General features: G+C 26.0%; 3 protein-coding genes across 5 annotated transcripts; 1 reads left to right on the top strand and 2 right to left on the bottom strand.

Annotated features, from left to right (window-relative positions):
- The first annotated feature begins 104 nt into the window (after window positions 1–104).
- Window positions 105–14113, top strand: LOC114120508 (uncharacterized). Of its 3 annotated transcripts, XR_007603759.1 has the most exons (12): window positions 105–513; window positions 1649–1887; window positions 1989–2206; window positions 2283–2475; window positions 2539–2725; window positions 3053–3228; window positions 5190–5501; window positions 5593–5798; window positions 5860–6129; window positions 9095–9446; window positions 11188–11370; window positions 13942–14113. XR_007603759.1 is itself a non-coding variant. In XM_027982448.2 (11 exons), exons 2-11 carry the CDS (start codon window positions 1651–1653, stop codon window positions 13966–13968), a joined length of 2178 nt encoding a protein of 725 aa, XP_027838249.2. In that variant the 5' UTR covers window positions 105–513; window positions 1649–1650; the 3' UTR covers window positions 13969–14113. The 3 variants fall into 3 exon arrangements, 2 of the variants coding, with proteins under 2 accessions (XP_027838249.2, XP_027838233.2); XM_027982448.2 differs by lacking the exon at window positions 11188–11370; XM_027982432.2 differs by lacking the exons at window positions 11188–11370; window positions 13942–14113 and having other exon boundaries at window positions 9095–10132.
- LOC114120538 (testis-specific serine/threonine-protein kinase 2-like) lies at window positions 3252–5120 on the bottom strand. Its single transcript, XM_027982479.2, has 3 exons — window positions 4675–5120; window positions 3795–4183; window positions 3252–3718 (listed from the first exon to the last, which is right to left on the bottom strand). The coding sequence occupies exons 1-3, from the start codon at window positions 5003–5005 to the stop codon at window positions 3287–3289; spliced, it is 1152 nt and encodes a 383-aa protein (XP_027838280.1). The 5' UTR covers window positions 5006–5120; the 3' UTR covers window positions 3252–3286.
- On the bottom strand, window positions 10115–23381 carry LOC114120530 (uncharacterized). The gene is made up of 13 exons (XM_027982470.2): window positions 23229–23381; window positions 22734–22897; window positions 22320–22620; window positions 21473–21675; window positions 21131–21284; window positions 19096–19131; window positions 18819–18989; window positions 16960–17142; window positions 14102–14230; window positions 12637–12750; window positions 10668–10778; window positions 10397–10606; window positions 10115–10324 (listed from the first exon to the last, which is right to left on the bottom strand). The coding sequence occupies exons 1-13, from the start codon at window positions 23248–23250 to the stop codon at window positions 10122–10124; spliced, it is 2001 nt and encodes a 666-aa protein (XP_027838271.1). The 5' UTR covers window positions 23251–23381; the 3' UTR covers window positions 10115–10121.
- Between the last annotated feature and the right edge of the window lie 700 nt (window positions 23382–24081).

The following is a 24081-nucleotide window of genomic DNA, read 5'->3' as shown; positions in this document are numbered from 1 at the left end:
AGCAATGAGCTATCAAAATCAAACAAACAAACGATATGATAACGATTATCAAAGTCAACATACCAAGAAAAACTACCTCCATAAAACTACAATAAAACTAGAATAAAATACAACTCAAACAAATTGCAATCAAATATGATTATAATATTATCGGTTGTGTGATATTAGTTATTAATTATTATTTATTATTTTTATTCGTACTTCGTAGTAACTATAGTAGTGAACTGTGTAGTTTACAAGTATATATTATTACTACCAATACACTTATACATTTTTAATAACCAAATATCGTTCTATACGAAGTATATAGGTGTTCCCAAAGATCCAAAATGCTTTTCAAGACGTACCGAAAACAAGTTGACTTTCGGAGTTCATGATTTATAATTATTTCGTAGGATCTCAAACTTGCATTTCTGTCCTAGTTCTATTACATATCCAATCATTTATTGCATTATTGTTGACGAGAAAAATAGATACACCGTCTGCGATTATTTACGAAGAATAAATACACTGGTAAGTAGTTAAAATAATTTTTCATAATACAATGTAACTATGTAAGTCACCACCGGTGGTAAAAGGAATGGATGTTACTCTTCCCCCTATTTAGGGTGGTCAGCAAATTGCTTACTACAATAGTTTTTAAATTTTAACTTTCAAATGCTCAAATATTTTAACTGTTATCAAATCAAGATGAATATAAATATTTTTGTAAAATATAAAATAAAAAAATAACCCTTGTGAGCACTATGTTTTGACACCTCACAATTTATATTCAAATTAAAAGTGAAAAATTTCATGTACTCTTTGATAAACTAAATATTTTATGATAAAATGAAAAATTTTAATCAGATCAATCAATAAATACCTATACATATTTTAATGATGCATTTTCAATAAGAAAAATTGCAAACATTAATATGATTACTAAAAATAGAAAAAAAATTCAAGAATGTACATTGGCAAACAATATTATACTTTCAGTTACCAATGTCAAATATTTAGGTCTGATCCTGGGCTTAACTTGGACTTAACCTAACCCACGCTAGGTAATTGATTTAAATTAAATCTGAATAGTAATTTACTGCTATGCAAAACCCCCTTGAAGCCTATTTGGGCCTATGGAATCTAATTATGGGCAGCTGCAAAAAAATCTAACATTTACCAAATGCAAACGTTCCATTCACATCACTATGTGTAATTACTAATGCACCCTTCTTTTATCAAACCATTCTCTACACTCCAATCTTGGACTACACACTGTCTCTAAAATGGCCACAAACTTTAACAAGCATTTTTATTCTTGTCTTACTAACCACCCAATCCACTTACTCTTTCATTAACCTTAGTAATTATTCCTGGAAATCTTCTGAGAAAACTTAAAAAGTGTTGGTGTTACCGGCTTGCCGCTTGACTAGCTTAACTAAAAATTTAAAAAAAAAAACAAATAAATAATTAGTCAAGTGTTACTGCTGAGTAACTCCTTTCAAGAGTTCATATCCTATATATATATTTCTTTTTGACGGCTTCTGTGCTCATATGCTTATAGTAACCATATCAATGTTACAGATTGTAAATTTTTCTTATTAATGTTTAAAAAAAAAAAAACTAAATTTACTTAGGTACTAAACTATTACCTAAATTATTTTAGATATGGATTCGATCACATCAGCACTTGCAAATCTTGCTGCTGATAAGGGCGGTATTTATGGAAGTCTAGTTTATATACGTTCCGAGATGGCAAAAAAAAATGGAGCATTAAAAGAATTTCGAGAATATGGTGGTATCAGAATATTGAGAAGATTATTACAACAAGTTAACCCAAAAATTACATCATTAGTTTTAAGTATTCTTGGAGACTACAGTATGAATACAGAGTGTTGTGAAGAAGTAATTATAACTGCTTTATCATTTAAATAAAAATCACTATAATCGCTTACCTATTTTATTGTTTGTGTGTTAATTTAATACTTAACATTGTTCTATTACAGTTACTTAATTATGGTATCCTCAAAGACCTAAGTTTTATAATGAAAAATATTAATGTTGATTCAATTCACTATCGCATATTTAGGTTGATTGCCAATCTAGCTAAATCTGAAACTCATATTCCGACTATGTACAAACACAATATTCATAGTATAACTATACAAATATTATCAAATACTGATAGTGATATTACAAAATATACAGCGATTCGAGCTCTTAGGTAAAACTTGGTTAACTTTATCATACTTAAACTAATAATTTGTATCAAATTGTCAATATAATTTTTAATGATTTAGAAAAATATGGGAAAATTCGTCAAAAATTGGTTGTTCAGAAATGTTAAAGTTACAAGCTGTTAAAATAATATCTGATTCATTAAAATCAGAATGTAAAGAAATAGTTATGGCTGTTCTTCGAGCCCAAACTGCCATTTTATATCGTGTTCTAGAGTTGAAACATGCAAAAAATAGTTTAGAAACTGTTGTACAGGTAACATTGATATATATTTTATTAAAATAATTATTAAACTAAAAAATGTTCATATTGTTTTAGATTTTAGGAAATAGTGAACAAAAAAGTATTGATAACATATGTATTTTAATGCGTTTATTACCTGAACAACCATTAGTTTCCAAAATAATATATGCAATGTGTAAAATTCGTGACGCTTTAGGATATTTACATCAATCTCGTTTGATCTTGCATATTACTGAAATTTTAAAAAAAGAAGATAACCATTGTAAGTAATTTTATAATAATAATCAACATGTCAAATTTAAATAAATTGTTTTTAAAAACATTATATGTGTTGAACTACTAAAGTTTTATATGCCATAATCATTTATATAAAATAATTGTATAGTACTAAAATGTTACCGTAAATACACTTTTAAATAACATTGGGATCCTTGATAGGCAAATACTTTGAATTTTAAAAATCATTGTCTTCCCAATGTACCTAAACTGTTTATAATAATTAATTTATATAAATTTTAGTTTTAGAACAATAATATATTTTATTGAAATATTTAATAAGAATTTATTTTTTTTTTTTTCTAAATTATAGATTTAACTTTATCAATGTGCCTTTTATTGCAATGTCCACTCAATCGTATTAGATTTGTTGGTATACAAGACTGGCAAAGCCTATTTTTGGGTTTAATTACTAGTACAAATCATACCTATATTGATATAGCAATTAATACTTTACCACATTTCCAATATTGTAAGGTTACAATAAAAGTATGTATCACTTAATTGATTAATTTGTTGTTATAATAATTATTTTTAATTTTTAATTTTATGTTATGTCATTATTGCTATTCAATAAGTTATCTGTGTGCACAATCCGTTGAGAACGTTTCAACATATATTTAGATTCATTTGTTCCTCTATTTGAACTGGATATTGATTCCAACTGTTGTGTTATACTGAAAAATCTTGGAGATCTCTTGCCCAATATTTGTTGAGTGTCTGATTTATTTGCTTTTATCTTTTTTAATTGTTTTTGATGTATTGTTTTATCTTGATTTAGGGCTTCAATAAGAGCAAATGACTCTTGTTCTGTCATTTTAACCAATTTTTGATTCATTTTTATCCAATCACTATTCAATATTTCATCAATTGTCCAACGCTTTCTAGGCTCTGGTTGTAAAATACTATCTATACATATTTTTAAATTCTCACTTATTATTTTCTCTATTGAGGGTTGATGTTCCCAATCTCGTTTGACCTTTAATAATTTTAATAAAAAAGAAAAAACAATTTTTTAAGTATATAAAATAAGCATCCAATGAATGATAATGTACTTGTTGCTTATACATTAACTTCATATTTTTTCTATTGAAAGGCATTTTCTTATTGAGCATGACATATAATACCACTCCAAGTGACCATATATCAGATATTTTTCCATCATATGGACGTGTAGTCAATATTTCTGGTGATGCATAACCCAATGAACAACAATAAGTATTACAGTTCAGTTTTTTGGAACTGTTAACAAATTTTGAAAAACCAAAATCTGTTAACTTGATAGTATAATGCTCAGTGATAAGGATGTTTTCACATTTTATATCCCGGTGTACTATTTCCATTGCATGTAAATATTGCACTGCTAATGCTAGCTGTCTAAACCATATACGAGCTTGATTCTCTTTTAATGGCCCATGATCGATAATGTATTGCAAAACATCACCTTAAAAAGTTAAAAATGTAGAAACTCATTTTTATTATTCATTAAATATACACTATATTTTAGTATGAAAAGTCCAGTTTACAAGATACATGATGTTATGGTCATCCTAAATATATTTTTATATAATTACTGTTTTGAATACTATTATAATGATATAATTCATACACCTAAGTTTAATGATTGTATTTTTTTTATATATAACTGATTTGATAAGAATTTACATGATTAACATCTACAGTTTTAAGAATAATAAAACAATATTTTTTATTTTTTACCATAACTTGGTTTAATTTTAATACAATTTATAAAAAAAACTTATTAATTTAACTTTAAATTAATTACAAATATTAATTTAATGAAAGAATTTTTTTTTTTTTTAGTGTTAATGGCTAATTGTTTTTGACAACTGTCCCATATATATATTATATATAGATCCTTTTAGTATATTGTAATATTTTTTAAATAATTAATAATGATACCTTTTTATGTACCTCTTTCTGCAAATGCCATAAAAACAAATAACACAGCTTTTTTTTGTAAAATACTGTGTGTATAGATTATATACGGATGATTTATTTGACGTATGACATCTAGCTCTCGAGGCAAAAATTTAGAAACATACTCTTTGCTTGTTTGTTTTGTATCGATTATTTTCACTACCAAATTCAATTCTTTTTCTTCTTGTATGTATTTAGCATGGCATACTTCACCATAACTTCCATTTGATATGTGATCTAATATAATATATCCCTCAGACTTTAAAACATTTGTTTTTGATAATTTTTTATTCGATTTCATAGTTTTATGAAAAAATAAAAACATGATTGATTAATACTGCTATAATCAATATATTTATTTAAACAATTCAATTTCTATGACTAAAAAAAAAAAAAAAATTTTCTAATAGTAATAGAATATAACAGTAATTTTATTTATTAGCCAACAAAGTAACTAAAATAATATTATAGTATGATATAATCTACAGTACCTATGTATTTAATTACAGAAAATGGTAGAAAAAGGTTTGATTCCTATGCTAATCAAGCTTTTATCTTTGTATGTAAAAACAAATAAAATGCCTCATATGTGTCCATTGGAAATGAAAGCTAAATCAATAGATTCCTCAACATTTGTTAGCTGTGCCTCTCCAGCAGCTACATATGAACATGATGCAAGTCCTGTTTGGACACCACCTAAAGATGATAACATAGCCACAGACTCTCATTCTCCATATTATTCACCAGTTTGTGAATCATTTGATATTGAATCTGTAAATGCAGACGATTCAAAATCTGATATCAGTGACTTTGAAGAAAAGGTTAAATCAAATTCACAATACTTCAACTAAACAACTATTATCAATTTAACTTACTTTAATATCTGTTATAAATATATAATTCATATTTTAGGATGATGAAATTTTAGAACTTTCATCTCTAGATGATGCAGCAGTCTGTAAAATTATACAGTTCCTAACACATGTGATGTACATAGAAAAAGTTGTATTATTAATGGCTGATAAATACGTATGGGAAACAATTTTAGATTACATGCAATATATTGAAAATGGACATAATAATTCAAACGCATTAAAGATATTAGAATTTATTACTCGGTATGTTTTTCATTTTTAGTTTCACATTAAAATTATCTCATTGCATGTTTTTATATTATAGCGAAGTGCTGAACTTAAATAGCATTCTCACTGATGAATTAATTTTAACAACACATCGAAGGCTATGTAGACCTATTCATGAACTTGATTTGTGCAATTATTGTATGATCCGAAACAAATTGGGTATGAGAATCATCGAAAATGCTCAATCATTTTCATCAAAATTTGGAGAAGGTATAATGACCGGTATAATGGATGAACCAGATACCCCAGATATTAAACTAAAACTTAAAATATTGGTATCTGTTCATGTGCCTATTGTCATTCAAAGGTAAGTTGTTTGCTATAGTTTTATTGCCAACAAGTTATTACTATAAATAATGATTGATAATAAATACAGATAATACCATTGATTACAAATTTAAAGATTTAAAATAATTATTAGTATACCTATTTAAAAATCTTGTAAAGAAAATTCTAAATGCTTGAATATGAATACCATTAACCATCACACAAACTATTTACAAATTAGTTTTGTCAATATTATCTTTGTTCAAATTTTGTTAAAAAAACCTTTAGATGCAACCTGATTTTTGCAGATAGAAGTCAAGTAACACTTTTCTAACACTCCACTTGAACCTACTGTCTGTGCTTTTCATATAGTCATGTCCCTACATAATAGCGTATCCAGTTTTTTTCTGGGGGTGGGTTAGGTTATTAAAAAAAATTTTACTTAGCTCTTTATTTTTTTTTCAATATAACATTAGTATTTTTTTCCTAAGACATTTGGGGGTTATAACCCCCCATAGATACACCACTGCCCCTTCACATAAATAAGCCTCTGACTGTTAATTAACTAGAATAGTTATATATACTTAACAAATATAAACATTAATAGAATCTGAACAAAACAAATTAGTCATTTTCTATTAGGTTATATGTATTATACGTCTTTTAAGCACCACTAGTAAAAAAAGCTCATAAAGTTGCTTGCACTTCTTAACAATATTTAACATAAATTGTATTTTAAGGTCATTTTTAAATTTCTCAATCATTTTCAATGAATCATAAAAATTTAATGATAAATATACTTAAGGAAGTATCAATTTTTCTACCAAACCTAGATATATTGTATCTATAGTGCATTTCACATTATTTGCAACTTTATACTAATATACCTCGTGGTTATTTTGACTTAGACCACTGTTCTTCAAATTAAGATAAAATATAAAAGCGGAATTCACCTCACTACTTTTGAAATTGCTAATATAAAATTGTCACAAGACACATTAGTATCGAGTCGCAGTGGATGTGAAATGTACTACTTCAAATTTAAAATAGACGCAACACCCATATCCTAGATGTTTACTTTATAAATATAATTTATTGAAAATCATTATGTATTATAACTATAATTATTACTAATAAGTAATATTATAATTTTCAATTTTTATTATACAATGTAGGGAAAATATAATTTGTATTAGGTATTCATCAATTTATTTAAAACAAAATACATATCTAGAAGTATTCATTATCATTGGTGGATTTTAGTTTGACATGAGTCAAAAAACTCTTTAGATGGCACTATAGGTTAGATATAGTCCAAACTTATACATGAACCCTCAATATACACATCTTTTAAAAAACCAATTCACTATTATTTAGATGGACCTCAGAACAAAATATAGTTGATTGCTTCATCAGTATTTTCCTACCATTTACCAAACAACCATTAAATTTAAAATTAAATTTACCAAAATATAATGAAATATATTTACCTAAAACTGTTTTATTTGGAAAAACATATAGTATGTTATAAAAAAATGAATAAAAATAATAATAATTTATAAAAAAAACTTAAAAAACTGTTTAAAAAAGCAAAAATAAAGCATATTAAATTCTGAAATGAATGTATTAATAAATAATACATTGTAGAATTATTCTACAATAATGCGTGTTTTTTTTTGTTTGTGTACACCATAACTCATCAAAATGATGCTTCAATTTAAAACTTGATGGGTGAATTCCAGTGACAAATGAATATCATTGGTACATTATAGAGATCAAATGTAAAAATTTTCCAGCAGTTTTCAAAAAAATAGATTTAATTATTATATCATTACAACTCAAAAACGAATCATTGTGAAAACTTGAACATTTTACCAGTTATTTAGATTGGCATTTTCTTTACATAATATAATTTTCAAAATATTCCGCTTATTTTAAGACTATTTATACAAATTTTAAATATTCGTTTTTTTTTTTTTTATATATAAATGTCAATAAAATATTTTAGGCTAAATCAAAATACTTAGAAACTTAATACAAAGTTTTTCATAAGTTATTCTTATAGTGATTAAAAAATTATAAGAATACATGGACACAATTTTTTTTTATTTTTATTATTAGCGTTTAAAGTTCAAATCTGTCAAAAATTCATCTAAATTAGAATGTTTGCAAATTATTTTGTAGTTAAAATTTACAAAAAATGTTGTATAAATAGCTAAGAACTAAAAAATGATTATAAGATTTTCCATAAGTTTCGCTTACAATAATTATAAAAGAACTTAAATTTTGGAGTATTCAGGCCATTAAAACAAACCACATTTTTCACCTCCCACTGGAAAATATAATATCCTAGGCTGACAAATCATTACTATTCAGAATCGTTTTTCGTACACAATAATACCTATTATTGGATTCAAATTTAATACCTAAATAATAATGGCCAACTGTACAGTAGAGTGGTACACCGGTACTCACTTGACCACACTTTTTACAATTGAATATAATGGTGTTTTTAATAGATTATACAGAATACTACTTATTACTTACTTGAATAGAGTTTACTATTGACTAAAAATATAACAATAACAAAATTTTTTAATTATTTAAATAAATTACAAGAAATTTAAATTTAATTTAATTTTAATAACATAAAAAAAAATTATCTTTATAGGAGGGGTAAGTCTGATGCTATAATATTAAATGTTGTTTATCATTTGTTTTGTAGCACACATGTACGCATTTTTTATTTAACAACTCTCATGGAACCCTATTTATATCGCATACACCTCCAATTTTTTTTTTTCATTGACTTGAACTACCTGCAAGTCGGAATTGATATAGACCACTTTAGGGACCTCTGACTTTTACCATTTACCATGTACAATATTTAATCTGTATAAAATATTCTTATATTATAAATGTAATACATACAAATTACTTTTGTTTTCTTTCATCAAGAAACTTTATTTCAATTTATTGATAAATATAAAAATTGTATTTTTCAGCGATCCCAAACTATTGATTCTACTGTTATCCCGTTACAAAGTATATTACATATTGTGTAATATAATTAAAGATGAACAAAGTCCAATGTTTGATGATGCTATTGGAGCTTTAATAGCTTTATTTAATAAAGTAAAAATTACTTTTAAAAAATCAGAAATACAATATTGTGAAACCCGAGATTGTCATAAAAGTATTGTACAAAAAGAAACTACTGTTACATTAAAATTGGACGATGGTACATTAATTAATGCAAATAAATCCTTATTATCATTGAAATCTCCAATGTTTGAGGCCATGTTTCGATCTGGTGGTTTTAAGGAAGCATACCAAAATACTATACGTTTAAATGATGTAAGTTCTGATTGTATCAAATCATTTTTACTTTTACTTGAAGTTTATTGTGATTGTCTTTTGCCCAAAAATATCAATGTTCTCTTAGAATTAATAACAATCACAGATCAATACATGTTAAATGAATTATCTGAAAAACTTATTATGTTTATGATAAATTCTATTTCGGTTGATAATTGTGATTTAATTTATGGATGGGCAAAAGAGTTTGGTCATCAGTTAAAACTTGGGGCTAATGTGGATTTAGATGTTATAAAATATTTATTTTCTTCGAATTCAAGATTCTCCGATCGTGTTAAAACTATTAAAAAAATCATTAGAAGTAGTTATGGACAACTTTTTATTGAAGATTTAACAACCTTAATAAAAGGTGGATTGTCGAGTATAATAACTTTTGATGATAAAATATCAATATTTTATCTAAACAAATTGCATAGTGGGTTAGATTAATCCAGTAATTGAACTAAATAAGATACAATCTATTACTAATTTGAAATTGTGTGATTGTGAAATTTCAACTTCTCTACCCCATTAAATTAATATAATTAGTGGGATACTATGTATTAAATATATATATTTTATTGTATGATAATTTATGTTTTGTGATTTTTTTTCTTATTGATTTTATCATTGTAAAATATTAATAAAGACTAATTTTGGTCAATATATAATTACTTAATACTGATTATTTATTGTTAATTTCCTTAATGAATACATTTTATTTAAACAACATCTATTCATACTATTAATGTCTAATGCTAAAATATGATAACTTCCTTGACTACAGCATAAACAATGAGGAAACAAATTATTATTTTCTATCAGATGTATATTTGATGACGTTTGATTATCGTTAACATGTAATATCTGACTGTTGTCTGAAATCAAGTAAATTCAAGTTAAGCTAATAATACATATTGTAATTTATATAATAATATAATAACATTTACCGTTAGATTCCACATCTATTAGGTTTACTTTTAGATTGTCGTGTTTATATTTCATTGAGTTTTTATACATTTTTATTGCTTCTTCATAATTTGGAGGCGCCTCATAATCTGGAGGTGGTTCATATGCTGGTGGTTCATCGATTACATAATTTGAATTCACCCTTCCTATTTCTGAAGTCAGACTATTGTCATCTAATTGAATTCCTTCCACTTAAAAACAAAACGATTGTTTATAACTTCATACTAATTATTATAATGAATAAGTACTCACAAAGTAATTGACTTATGGATATGAGACGATTTTGAAAATCTGTCTGAATATGGTAACACGTGGCAATTCTATAGACTACCATTAGAACGATTATAAAAAATATTATAAAACCTGCAATGACAAAAATATAAATACAATGTTATGAGTACAATTAATATACCTACAATGCACATTACCTACTTATGTTCAATAAAAACTTTGATTATCAATTATAACTTAATATTTCTAGTATTATATCCCTTCAGTACCTATTGGCTATTGGAATAAACAATAATTAGTTTTCAGTATTCCTTATGTAATTCTGGTAGATAACCTGCTAACGCGACATTTATGTACCTATACAGAAGTTTAGGGGTATAGCCATAAAATACTTAGGATCTTAGGAAGTAGTGTTTAAAACATTACTATGATTAATGCAAATATTTTTGTTAATGCGATTAAAATAACATATGCAGCCACACAGATTATATGATTTAAATTCACGTTGTTAAGATTAAATATTTATTTATCCTAAATTTAGATAACTACGAACTGCAATATAGAGAAGATTTTGTGGAATACATCCGGTACCTACCAATATGTAGAATAAATCTTATTTGTATCATGTATTCATGCGGTATACATATTAACATAATGTCATAACCTATTGCATTTGCATAAAGTGACTCCTCAGATAATTACTTATCTCAAATACCTACTTTCAGTAAGTTATAAGTGATACCTTATTTATCTATTTATTTATGATCAAATTTACAATTTTTAGTTTAAAAAAGAACTATTTTAATTCAGTCGCATTGGACTCCGATTTATTTAAAGTTAAATCACTCCAGAAAATACCTATGTACTTAAATATATGTGACTATTTAAATTTTAGACATTTATTAAAACAAGAAAAAAACAAGAACATTTAGTTTTTAAATCGGAGATCATTACAACTTATACATAGGTGATTTTTTCTGTAAGAAAAATGTTTGTATTACAAACACGAAACACAAACACATCGTATCAATAAAAAATTAAATCTTTATATATAACAACGAAGGTTATTGGTTAAGCACAATACACAAACTCTTGAAAATTACTTGACATTTGGTAGTTTATAGAGAGGAGACGTTAACTAAGAATAGATTTAACGACAGCCGACAGTCAGTTTCAGGGAGTAAAGAGTAAAAAGGTTATTGTAACTTTGAATGAAAGTACTGAGCTAGAGATATAACTATGTAATGATGAGTTATTCTGGTTTAATTTAGATTACTAAATTAAATTTAAATATCTTTAATATTTCTAGTGAAATTGTATTAATCAAAAATCATTAATAAGACTTAAGGTCAAACGTTTAAAGTAGCTGGTATAGATCTAAGAAATTAGTGTTTCTCCCATAAACAATATTGTATGCGTAGGTACTGCCGTATCCTATTCCAGTCTCTAAATAAGCTAGTTTTTCTGATAACTATCAAAATAAACGATAATATTCAATAAACTTAAAATACTCGTATATCCTGCAGCCTGAAAATAAAACTAAAAATATGGACAATATGGTATAAAGAGATTTTACAAATATAGCTTATTATACTCGATAAGTATAATTTCCTCTTAAGCAACTTTATGTTTAAAACAAAGAAGCAAATTATTAAAATATTTATTTTGTTAGTAATTGCAGGCAACTTAATACTTCCACTTAAAAAGGCTTTGTTTTCATATTGAGTTACATTCAAAGAAAGCTGCACTCACAATTTGTTTCACGAACAAAGTTATTTCAGTTACTTCATAATAATGGCTTATTTTTATTTGACTTAAGCTATACACCCCCCCCCCCCCCCATTAACCATCTGTTTTATACTGCGGTGTCCAAGTGTTCTTATTAGCTAGGTAGGTACTACTAATTATTAGCTGGTAATAGTTACATTACTTACATTTGGGCCATTTGGTCCTACCTATTATTTATTATATATTTATATATGCTACTCACCTATAAAACATCCCAAAAGAATGTGATATCGTTTTGAATACAAAGTGTTGTTTGGGAAGTAATAGTTCGATTTGTATGCATACCAACTTTTGTCCATATAATCCGATTGAGTATCTGCAAAATAATGAACATTATTAAACGCTCATCATCATTAGGTACTTATTAGTTACCTATTAGGTACATAATAATATATTAAATTGTGTCTTCATCAGTAGCATTGGCATACACAAGTGGCACTAGGCTTCTTCAGCTCTTCCCCCAAATATGTACATTATCCCTACATCATCCCCCACAACCAGCTTTCGGTTTAAGTATTTATTTTTAATTAAGTTTTAGTAGCATAGGCCATATGTAAATTCTTTACTAAAATCATTCAAATAATCTGACTAATCTGTACCTACCTAATTTAATTTAGGTAATAGAAAACTATACTCTATCCCGAATTTTTATTTATATATGACATATTCTACTTATTTTTAGTTAATATGAGAAATGTATAGATAAAATTAGTAAAATTAAGCAAATAATTAATAAATATGATAATTAAGATAACTTATAGTCAACTAATAAAATATAAAAAGTATAAAACATAGGTATAATAGGTTATGGTAGGTTTAATAAATTATAATAACATTAATAATACTAATAAAGTAATAACAATAGAAATCACTAATTTCCAAACACCAAGTGTTCACTAGCAGCGAACAAAAACCTGTTAAGTTCGCGCATGTAAGTATCACACATAGACGCATTATTATTTATTATCATATTTATGCGTGTACAAAATGGTGTACTCTTATTCAGAATTAAGTGGGTGTAGACTGTAGCCTGTAGGGTAAATATTTCTTATGACACTTAGCTACTTGATTCGTGTAGTTTCCAAGTACTTCCCCGAATTACCTATTATTATATTTTACTTTTAATCTTGGATAGTGAAAATCCATAGGTTTCGTGGTTCGAACAGAAAATGAAAACGCACCTCGCCCCTTCCTTAGTATGATGAATACGTTATAATAGGTAGGCACCTATAAATTTTTTAAAAATCGTATAAGAATTTTGCCTACAGTTAAAGTCTCTCCAAAAATAATATTCTATGGCCTATTATAGCGGTTCTCATACTATGAGGCGCAAGTATTTAACAAGGGAGGTTCGAAATAAATATTGATATTGTATACTGTAAACAGTATTATGCTACTATATAGTAGTATAGTACTATACAATTATAATAAACTATGCAAGGGAGGCTCTGTTATTTTATTTTTATTTTTTGTTTTTTTATTTTTGGTGGTGCGTGGACCAAAAAAGTTTGGAAATCATTGGCCTATGACATGAGTACTCGACACCCAAATCGGCCAAATCTATCTACATGGTTAAGACTCAAAAGATATAAATGAAATAATACGAGTATGTTGTATGATAAATATATAAATACAACAACTGTCAAAAATATTATATTTATGCGTACCATGGGCTTCAAAACACTGAGAAGATTCGTCGCTGTTGTCGCCACAATGGTCAAAACCATCACATTCCAATTTGTTCGGTATACAGCGTCCATTCGTGCATGCAAATTCGTTTGCCACACTGCATGCCCCTTAAATTATTGTTATTTTTTTAATTTCGATAAATTCACCCAACTTATTATGTATAATATTAATGTACATATATAGGTACTGGGTGAATCTTTTAAAAATGAACACCCAGCATCTGAAAAAGTGTTACCGTTTTTAATAATATTTTTTCTTTCTTAAATTAGGTATATTTTTCTAGGAATTTTTATGTATAAAATAATCTATATTTCAAATTGGTAGTTAATTAGTTATACAAGGGTATACCAACAAAAAGTTGATTCACTATAATAACTAGTGAACCGGAGGAGAGGAATATGTATTAACCCAGAGCTCATAGAGACTTTAAAGAGTCTAATATAGTAATACATATTATATACTCGTATTATAGTATCACATTGTAATACTATATTCCTCTTTGGCATGGTGAAAAAACAAAGATATTTCCAAATTAAGTATCTACATACTTAGTTATATAAAGTACCAGCCACCCATATAATTAATTTATTAATCATTGTAAAATTATAAAAAAAAATAAGATAGACATATAGACAACAAGTGATAAGAAATATCAACTAGCATCTTTATTGACCGAACCACCGAACACTGGTAAAAATAAAGATGGACATTATCTTTCTATAATATAACAAACTTATATTTTATATTCTGAGCAGAATGATGAAAATATTTATTTTACAATGATTCGTGTTTTTATGTATGCATAAAGTATATGTAAATGAAGAGTATAATCGAAAAATTCACCTTTAAGGAGAGTGGTTTTAGATGAAAAATATTGGATCTAGTTTATACTTTCAAAAAGTCAACACTAAAAATTCTCGACAAGTATTTTTCAAATTAACTGGGAAAAACGAAATTTTTACAAAAATCCAATTTTCGAATAACTAGGCTTTGTTTTTTGGTATAACTAGAAAACGAATAATTTTAGGTATGTAGATACTTTAAATTTTCAACAATTATTTTTATTTATTTTTTTAATTAAATAGCTTTAAGTTTTACTATTACAGCTGAACAATTATACATATAACATAACTAAAAATTATTTATATAATTATTTTTTATACATTAAATAATTTTCAAAATATTTTGACTTTTTTTAAGCTATTTATGTCGATAAAAAATTATTCACTAAGTAAAAATACTTAGAAATGTAATCAAGACTTTTCATTTGTTATTCATTTATCTATCTATTAAAAGATATCGACGATTTGTAGTAATAATGTTATTTTATGAGCGTTTAAATTTATAATTTTTACGAAATTCGTAAAATCTCAAATAAATATTTTGCCTTACTAATTTATAAGCAACATAACATTATCAATTAATAATTAAATGTTAAATGTATATAACACGATTAACACGTATATACATAAATAATATATAATTTACATAACTAGTACCTACCTACATCTGTATGTATTATATATACTAGGTATATATAGTATAATAATATGCTGTTGTATTGATATATATATATATTTATATATTATAGGTTACCAATACTATATAGAATATTGTATATATATGAAATAACAGTTGCGTACCATCGGGAGGATAGGGGTTTCCCCCCAGAAGTGAAACATGTATAATGATTTCTTTTATGGAATATTACATTAATAACATTTTATACATATACATAAATGGTAACCCCCCCCCTCCTATAAACAAATTCTGCGTACGGCCCAATGAAATACATTTTCATGGGAACCAATTCGGTTACTCCCATTTTCGCAGTTTGTATTGGGTATATTAAATTTCTTTTTTCGTAATTTATTTATTCATCAACTTTTAGAAAAAGAGTAATTTTACCGCAGTTGTATTACTAACAATAAAATAAATAAGGTACTATTACTTTATCAAAACAATATCAAAAAACATAACATTCACAATTGATATTAAAAATTGATGATACTTTAAAGTTAAAATTGTAATTTAACAAAATAATTAAAACAATATATTTTAGGTATATCTACATATAACTATCAGCTATAATATTATAATAGTTTTATTTATTATGTAGTAAAATTGTTTTAAAATTAAGTTTTAGCCCACTGTAGGGTAATCAGACATTATATAATGACCCAAATTGAGCTTAACCAGTCCTTTCAAATGTAACCAGTCAGCGGCACTGGTGGGCTGAAACGAATGATGTATAATATATTTAATATATCAGGGGTGGGCAACTGGCGACCCGCGAACTTTCTTAATCTGGCCGTCCTACACTTCTAAATTACATCATACAATTTTAAAGTTTATCGTCTATATACTATACTCTATATTCTATAATTTATATGTAAAGTCTCTTATCGATGTAATAATATTGTTATTTGGTATTGAACATCGTTAAATGACTAAATGTCACAATACGAGTGTAGTATATGTTATAGTCTAGTTTATATTCATATCGTGCTGCAGTCGTTTATTTATTAGGTACCTATTATGTTTATTATTTTCGTGTTTTTGTAGAGCTAAATAGTGTCTGCAAAAAAGCGTAAAATTGATGATGAAAATAGAAATTTCAACACCTAACGGGAGAATGACTATTTATTTATTATTAACAAAATTGATGCTAATTAAAATGTATATTTTTATTTTTGAATAATCTTTGCCCGCTAGATTTTAATTTTCTAAAAATTTTCCCTCTAGTAACTTAAAGTTGCCCATCCCTGTTATATATTGTCAGATAGATGTAGGTACCTTGTATACGTTATATTAAACATAAATGTATAGACGTTACTAGATTGAGCAAAAACTGAGTAGGCGATTTCTAGCCGAGAACTGGAATTGAATGTTCCCGTCAGTCTAACATAATAGCCGATTTCGATGGCTACGTCTAATTCTGTACAATGTGATCCGTTAAACCATTGCAATAAACGACCGTTGGACGTGCGTCCTTCTCGGATGACTAGATTGCTTTCAACTAAAAAGGAAAATATAAAAACATAATAGTATTACTATAATACTCGTATATTGAATTGCAGCAATTATAACGTCTTGAACAAAAACCAAATAAATACACGCATATACCAGTAGAAATTTTGTATGACGAGGAAATATACATTATTAATACTTACCATTAATCATTAAAAAAAATTTTAATTATATTATGGTATAGAAATTAGTATATTTACTCCATTGTAAAAGTATAATTTAAATGCAAGAGTTTGAACACTGATATATGTACATATTATTATGTTACACTATAATATATAGTACTATATTATATTAATATCAGTGTTGAATCCAGATATATTTCGGGGAGGGGGGCAAATGCCCCCCTAAAATTTCTTTTACACTCCCTGACAAATACAACTTTCAACAAAATGTAACTAGGTACCTATTTATTAAATGTACAAATGCACAACTCTTGTTATGATTACCGTACCTATAATGATATTCAATAAAATATAATTTATTTATAATAATGTTTTTATACCAATATTTCTAGTATAGGTAGCTGGTAGGTAAGGGTGGTCCTTAATGTATAAATGATGATTTTTTTTTAAATTTTTGATCGGGCTATCCATGGAATTTGTTACCTACCTGGTAGGTACTATCTATAATACCTACATAATATCTACTGACTTTCCTAAAATTATAGCAGGTTATAAGATGACAAAAAACAATAATTACGAATTACAATTTAAAGTGACGTAACCTCAATAATTTCTTGGGGGGGGGGGGGTTCAAATTTTAAAAATCTTATCTGGGTAACACAAATTGCAATTAAGATAACGCAGCGATACTCCACACCAAAATAACCCAAATATTCTGTCTTAGATAGTTATAAAGACGGTCAACATTTTATTTACATAGTTAAATTATTAGAAAACCCGTAATAAAATATGTATTTAACATTAAGTAACTTTTTTTGTATTCTGTGGAGGGGTTTGAACCCGAAAACCACCCCCGTAACGCCATCATTATAATTAATGATGACGATGACGGCTGGATTACGATATAATACTAAAACTACTAAAATATTTGAAAATTATAGTACATTATCAATTAATGTATCAGAAAAATTGTACAATTGTGTGACTATTTATATATATCTATAATTCAGATTCTTAGTATGATAAATACTGTATAATCTTCAAGTTTTTTAAATCTGAAGCTTTGAATAAAAAAGAAATCAGTGGAAACTCCATATCTGAACTTCTTGAAGCTAATATAGATTATCATCATTTAAGAAAATTAGCAAATGATTTCTAGGTTGATTTAAAAGGTTTCTAATTTATTTTGTGATTTTTTCAATATTCATATTTTATAATTTCTAAATTGCAATAAATAATAACACAATTTAATATAATATATGTAACAACTTTAGATTGATTTAAAATTTAAAATATTTAAAAATGAATAATTTGTTTCCTAATTTGTCTTGTAGTTGTATCTAAATTTGAAATGTCCAAATCGTTAATTGTAATAATTAATAATTGGTTTAATTCATAATACTAAAATGTATCACCATTCACCAATGAAAAAAAATATGAGGACCTAACCCCCACCTAGAAAAATTGTCTGGATTCAACACTAATACTACCTACTGATTAATTAATTATATTATAGATACACACAATTGAATTTACTTACCTAGATCTTTCAACGTTATGACTTTCATGTATAAATTTTGTGACTTCAAATTATGTTTATGCGATATTCTAAATAACCAAATACAATCAAACAGAACATTTGGTTCAAATTCTTCCACCATTTGCATCATTGTAATAGCTCCGCCTTTATTTTCCACGAATCCACCACAATCTTAGTATATATATCAATAGATTATTAATTATTTTATTTTAATGTATACATTTAACATGCAAATGTTGTATAAGAATCTTATTCTGTTTTCTGTGAAGTCACTTACTCGTATTTGGTTTTAAAACAGAACTCTTGACGTTTCCTAGTATAAAACAATTATAATATAATATGAATTATTTATAAAAATTATATTATTAATCACAGGTCTAAAAATAGATAGGTCACAAAATATAAAAAATAAATATTATTATTGGTAGGTACTAATATTATAGTCATATAAGTGTAATTATTTTTTCTGACCTATAATATTATAACCACTGATATAGGTACCTATAGGTAGTTATATCTTAATTTAAAAAAAATAGTTATTAACGTTTTTATAGAATTTTTTACATAATTTGAAGAGATTAAAAAAAAAGTAAGCAAGTGTGGGTACTGCTCTGCTTTACATTAATAAGTATCAAGTGGGCCATTATTATAGGTGTATAATTGAATTTAATGATATAGAATTCATAGATGGATAGGCCTAGCTGCCAGGAAACTAGATATTTCCATGATGAGGCCCCCTTTAAATATTGGGGTAATGATGGAGCCCTTTTACATCGTTTGATAAATATAATAAATGATATCTTGACTGTAGAATAATATGCAAGGACATACTATTATAATTTTTGAAGTACCTATATGAATGGGCGTAATGTTATAATATAATTATATTTATGAGCAAAATATAATATTAAAATAATATGAAATAAAATTATAAAAAAGAATTCAGCCAGTTTATACAGTACCTACTTATTACACAAAAAATCTTTCTTATCGGCTCTCCGTCGCTTTTTCCCATCAACAATTATTGAAGTAAGAGTCAAATAAATTAAAATTTACCAATAATTATTTAAGATTTATACACCATAAATTACAATTTTAAACTGTTAAAGATATGTGACAATAGATTTTTGATATTTTTAATTGAAAAATTAATAATTTATGAGTAACTTTCTATAATAAATTTTCAAGCATTTCTACCCAACGAATTTTTAATCAACATTTATAGAAAAAAAAATCAAAAATTTCTCGTGCCTATTGCCTATAATAATTTACAAATAGTTGAAATATTTTCAAAAATTGTTCATAAATAGAAAATAATAATATAAACATTTGGTAAAAAATTCAAATCTCTAGGTGCATTTATTGATTTTCAAGTAACACCAAAAACACAAAATTGATTTTGTTAAAAATTAGAGTTGTGTAAAAATTACCGTTTTCACTATTTTCTTTTTTTTTTTTTGTTTTTTCTGATTATAAAAAAAGTACTGTACATTTTTTTTCTTCAAAGTGTAAACTAGATTCAATTCTCTACATCCAAATCCTTCAAATAAGTTTAAAATTGAAGCATTTTATCAACTACCTATTTAATATTTATCATGTATGTGTATAAAGTATATACATGTATACACATTATTACACACACAAATATGAAATAATACACTCATGATAGAATCTAAAATATTTTAGTTGACACTTGTATTGAAATGCTCAGATCAAAATTCTTCTTGGAAATATGAAATAACAAATACAAAAAAAAATGTTATCATTCAAAAACTTAAAACTTATAGATAAGTGATAAGAAATGTTAGGTAAATACTTAAAAATACAATGTTTGTTTAGTTTTGTTGTCTTTAACGATTTTGGTATATCCTGAAATGAAAATATTGTATATTTGGAATGGGATGCTGCAACACGGATCTGTTTCATACCAGGCTAGAATTAAACATATATTTCCCCGGATAAAATGCGAAATACAAACCGTGACCCTTTATATCGAGAACAGTGACATATAATATGTGAATAGGTTCCGCGTTTTTGGTAACAGCAATAATCGCCGAATCATACAATACCTACCTACCTATACCTACCAAAATTCTCAAAAATAGGTACCTACCAATAATAATTCCCAGTATACCCAGTATTATACCGAAAATACTGTCAGGCGCCAGCGACTAATCCTAACTATGTTTTGTAGTTATAAACCAAACAACTATAGATAATTTAATTTCTATTTTTTAGACTGTAATTAATATAAGAAATTAAACATTAAACAAATACTATGCGTAATGCGTACAAAGAGAAGTACTACTGACCTCTGACGAAGGAGTATTGTGCCTTGTACCCAATTGAAGATCCAGCATTAGCGAAGAATTTAATATACAACACTGGACCAGAAGATATTATCACTGGCGGTCTAAATGTTATACCTCCAATTACTCCTAATCTCTTTCTATTTGAATCGTAAAACTAAACGTACAGATAATTCGAACAAGATACTAAATTATAATCATTAATCATTAATAAAAACCAATTTAGTAATTACATAAAATAAGTAGGTATACTTTATTTAATAGGTACATAGTACCTACTAATCTAAAATTATTATAGCTTGGTTGTAATAATCATACACCGTAGGTACCATCCTAAACACTTACCTCGACAATTGATTCTTCGGAAATTTGAAAATCCAGGAAAATTAAATGTATGAAACACTCGTTATATACTTTACAATTGATCACCTGTTCGAATGTCAAATCGTCTGGATAAGACATTGGAAAAAATGGAGTACTGACGTATCCACCAAATAAAATATTTGCCGAGTTAAATTCTGGTTTTATTTCCGCTAACTGGATATTTCCTACGATAGGATATATTATAATTTATAATAGTTTATAGATATTTGATAATAAATATCAGTTATAATAATCAACTATTTAATAGTAAGTATTACAAGGCTGGGAAAGTTAACGATTTTTTTTAACTAGTTAAGTTATTTTAAAATAATAAAGTTAAGTTAAAAGTTACTCATATTTTTTTCGTTAACTCATTAAGTTAAACTTTAACTTTGAAAAAAAGTAATTAAACTTAGTTTAAAGTTAAAATTTTCTAATTTGCAAAACAAAAAATTCCAGGCACATAATAATATTTATTAGATAGTTTTTCTTTACGCTCAAGAAAATTACCGGGGAAATTTAAAATGATACATCAAAATATTAACTAGCTATCAAAAAACTTACTTTTCTAAAAATATCATTAAAAAATTTGCATTTTCTTTGGACGAAAATTAACTTAATTTAAATAGTATTGAATAAAATTAACTTGAAGTTAACACGGTAATCTTAAAAAAGTAACTTATTCAGTTAAAAGTTAATTAAAAAAAAAAACGAGTTAATGAACTTAACGTTTTAACTTAATTTTAACTTTTAATTCGTTAATGCCCAGCCTTGGACTAAGTTAGTATTATACAATAAAATATATATAGGTAGGTAAACTACAACTCACTGGTAATCAAGTACTCAGCTGAAAATACATGATTATGGTACGGATCTCTGTTGATGAAATTTAAATTTATTTGACTAGTTAAAGACTTGTAATGAAAAGTCGAATTTTTGACGGTACTATTATTTACACATTTCAGAGACCGTGCTAAATATGGTGGTTCGAAAATACACATAGAATTACAAATAAGATCCGTTTCGTTTGCATTATTAGAACACGTTAAGTCCACATCTTTAAAACGTAAGTTGATCATACATGACGGACATGAAATAATGCGCAAAGAACATTGTTTGTAAAAACTTTCCTAAAATAGTATTAATAGAAATATTAAGAAATATTTATACTTATAAAATAATAATATAATGTTATACTTATTTGAATATAAAGTATACTAGTATATATATAATATATAATTACATTCGATTTTATTGAGTGATTATAAACATTATTTTTAGCAAAAATGATTCCTCGAGATCCAATTGCAGTATAGACTGTTTTTTTATTGAATGGTTTACAAATGTCGTACCTTTTGATATTTAAAGAAAAATCGATAGATTGAAATATCGTCATCAATAAACAAACTGAAATTTATATAAAATAATTTTCAAATATAATTATTAAATATATATTTAATATAGACACGAATATTTAAACTCTTTTCAGCCTTTTTAGAAGAATGACACTCATATTAGTATTGTATGATATAAAATGATATAGGTACCTATTCAGAAAATATAGATATTAGATATATTATAATTTAATACTTATATTACAAAAAAAAATTTATTTTATTTAGTATGTTATATTTAATATAATATATTATATAAATGATAGGTTATATTATTAAAGATACCTACCTATTATGAAAATAATATATAAAAACATAAATTTAAAATAAAATTATATACCTACCTATGTACACCAACTGATCCATCCTAGTCAACGTGGGCGTGATTCTACTACCTATCTACCTAGTCAATAGTCATATTATATTTAACACAATACAACACTATACAAATTGACACATAGATAATAGACTGTAATAACCTAACACATAGTATAGGGCTTCGACAATGTAGTTATTATAATTATATATAAAAGGTTTCTATAAGAAAAATGACCTTTCTAACGACGCGTTATTGATCCTTGTGTGTATGTATTGAAGGTTTTTATATAACTCAATGGCAATAATAAGCTTTTTGTAATACAACTAATCAATACCGAAAATACCTATATAGAAACTATTATGTACTAACTAGTAAAAGCGAGTATGTATTTATTTACATTTAATACAGGTATAAATATAAATGTATGTTTACTATTTAGTGCATTGACGATAACACGAAATATCACAATTTGTACAATTTTAACAATATTTTTATTAATAAAAATATTAATCAATACATATTTTATATTGTATGTTATTTTTTAGATTCTGAACGGAGTGATGAATATATTGCTTCTACAAAGATGTATGCGCTTTTTTTGTCTGTGTACACCATATGGTAACTTAGCGGTTTTTAAAAAAATCGTGAAAACTAGAATGTTTACGCAAAACTAGTTAACAACAAAATCGATTTTATTATTATAAAACTATGTTAAATTATGATTACTGCAATTCAAAAACGAATTATTGTAAATACTTAAAATATTCACCAAATTTATATACTATCGTATAGTATAGATATACTATCTATACAAGTGCAGTTAGCTTTTTTGAGCTATTTACCTATAGACAAATAAAATTTTCAATTTTTTAAAATAT

Source organism: Aphis gossypii, chromosome 2 (genome assembly GCF_020184175.1).
Source record: "Aphis gossypii isolate Hap1 chromosome 2, ASM2018417v2, whole genome shotgun sequence".
In the NCBI taxonomy this organism is placed as follows: Eukaryota; Metazoa; Arthropoda; class Insecta; order Hemiptera; family Aphididae; genus Aphis; species Aphis gossypii.
The sequence above is the reverse complement of the archived record's forward strand: the minus strand, read 5'-3'. Positions and strand labels throughout refer to the sequence as shown.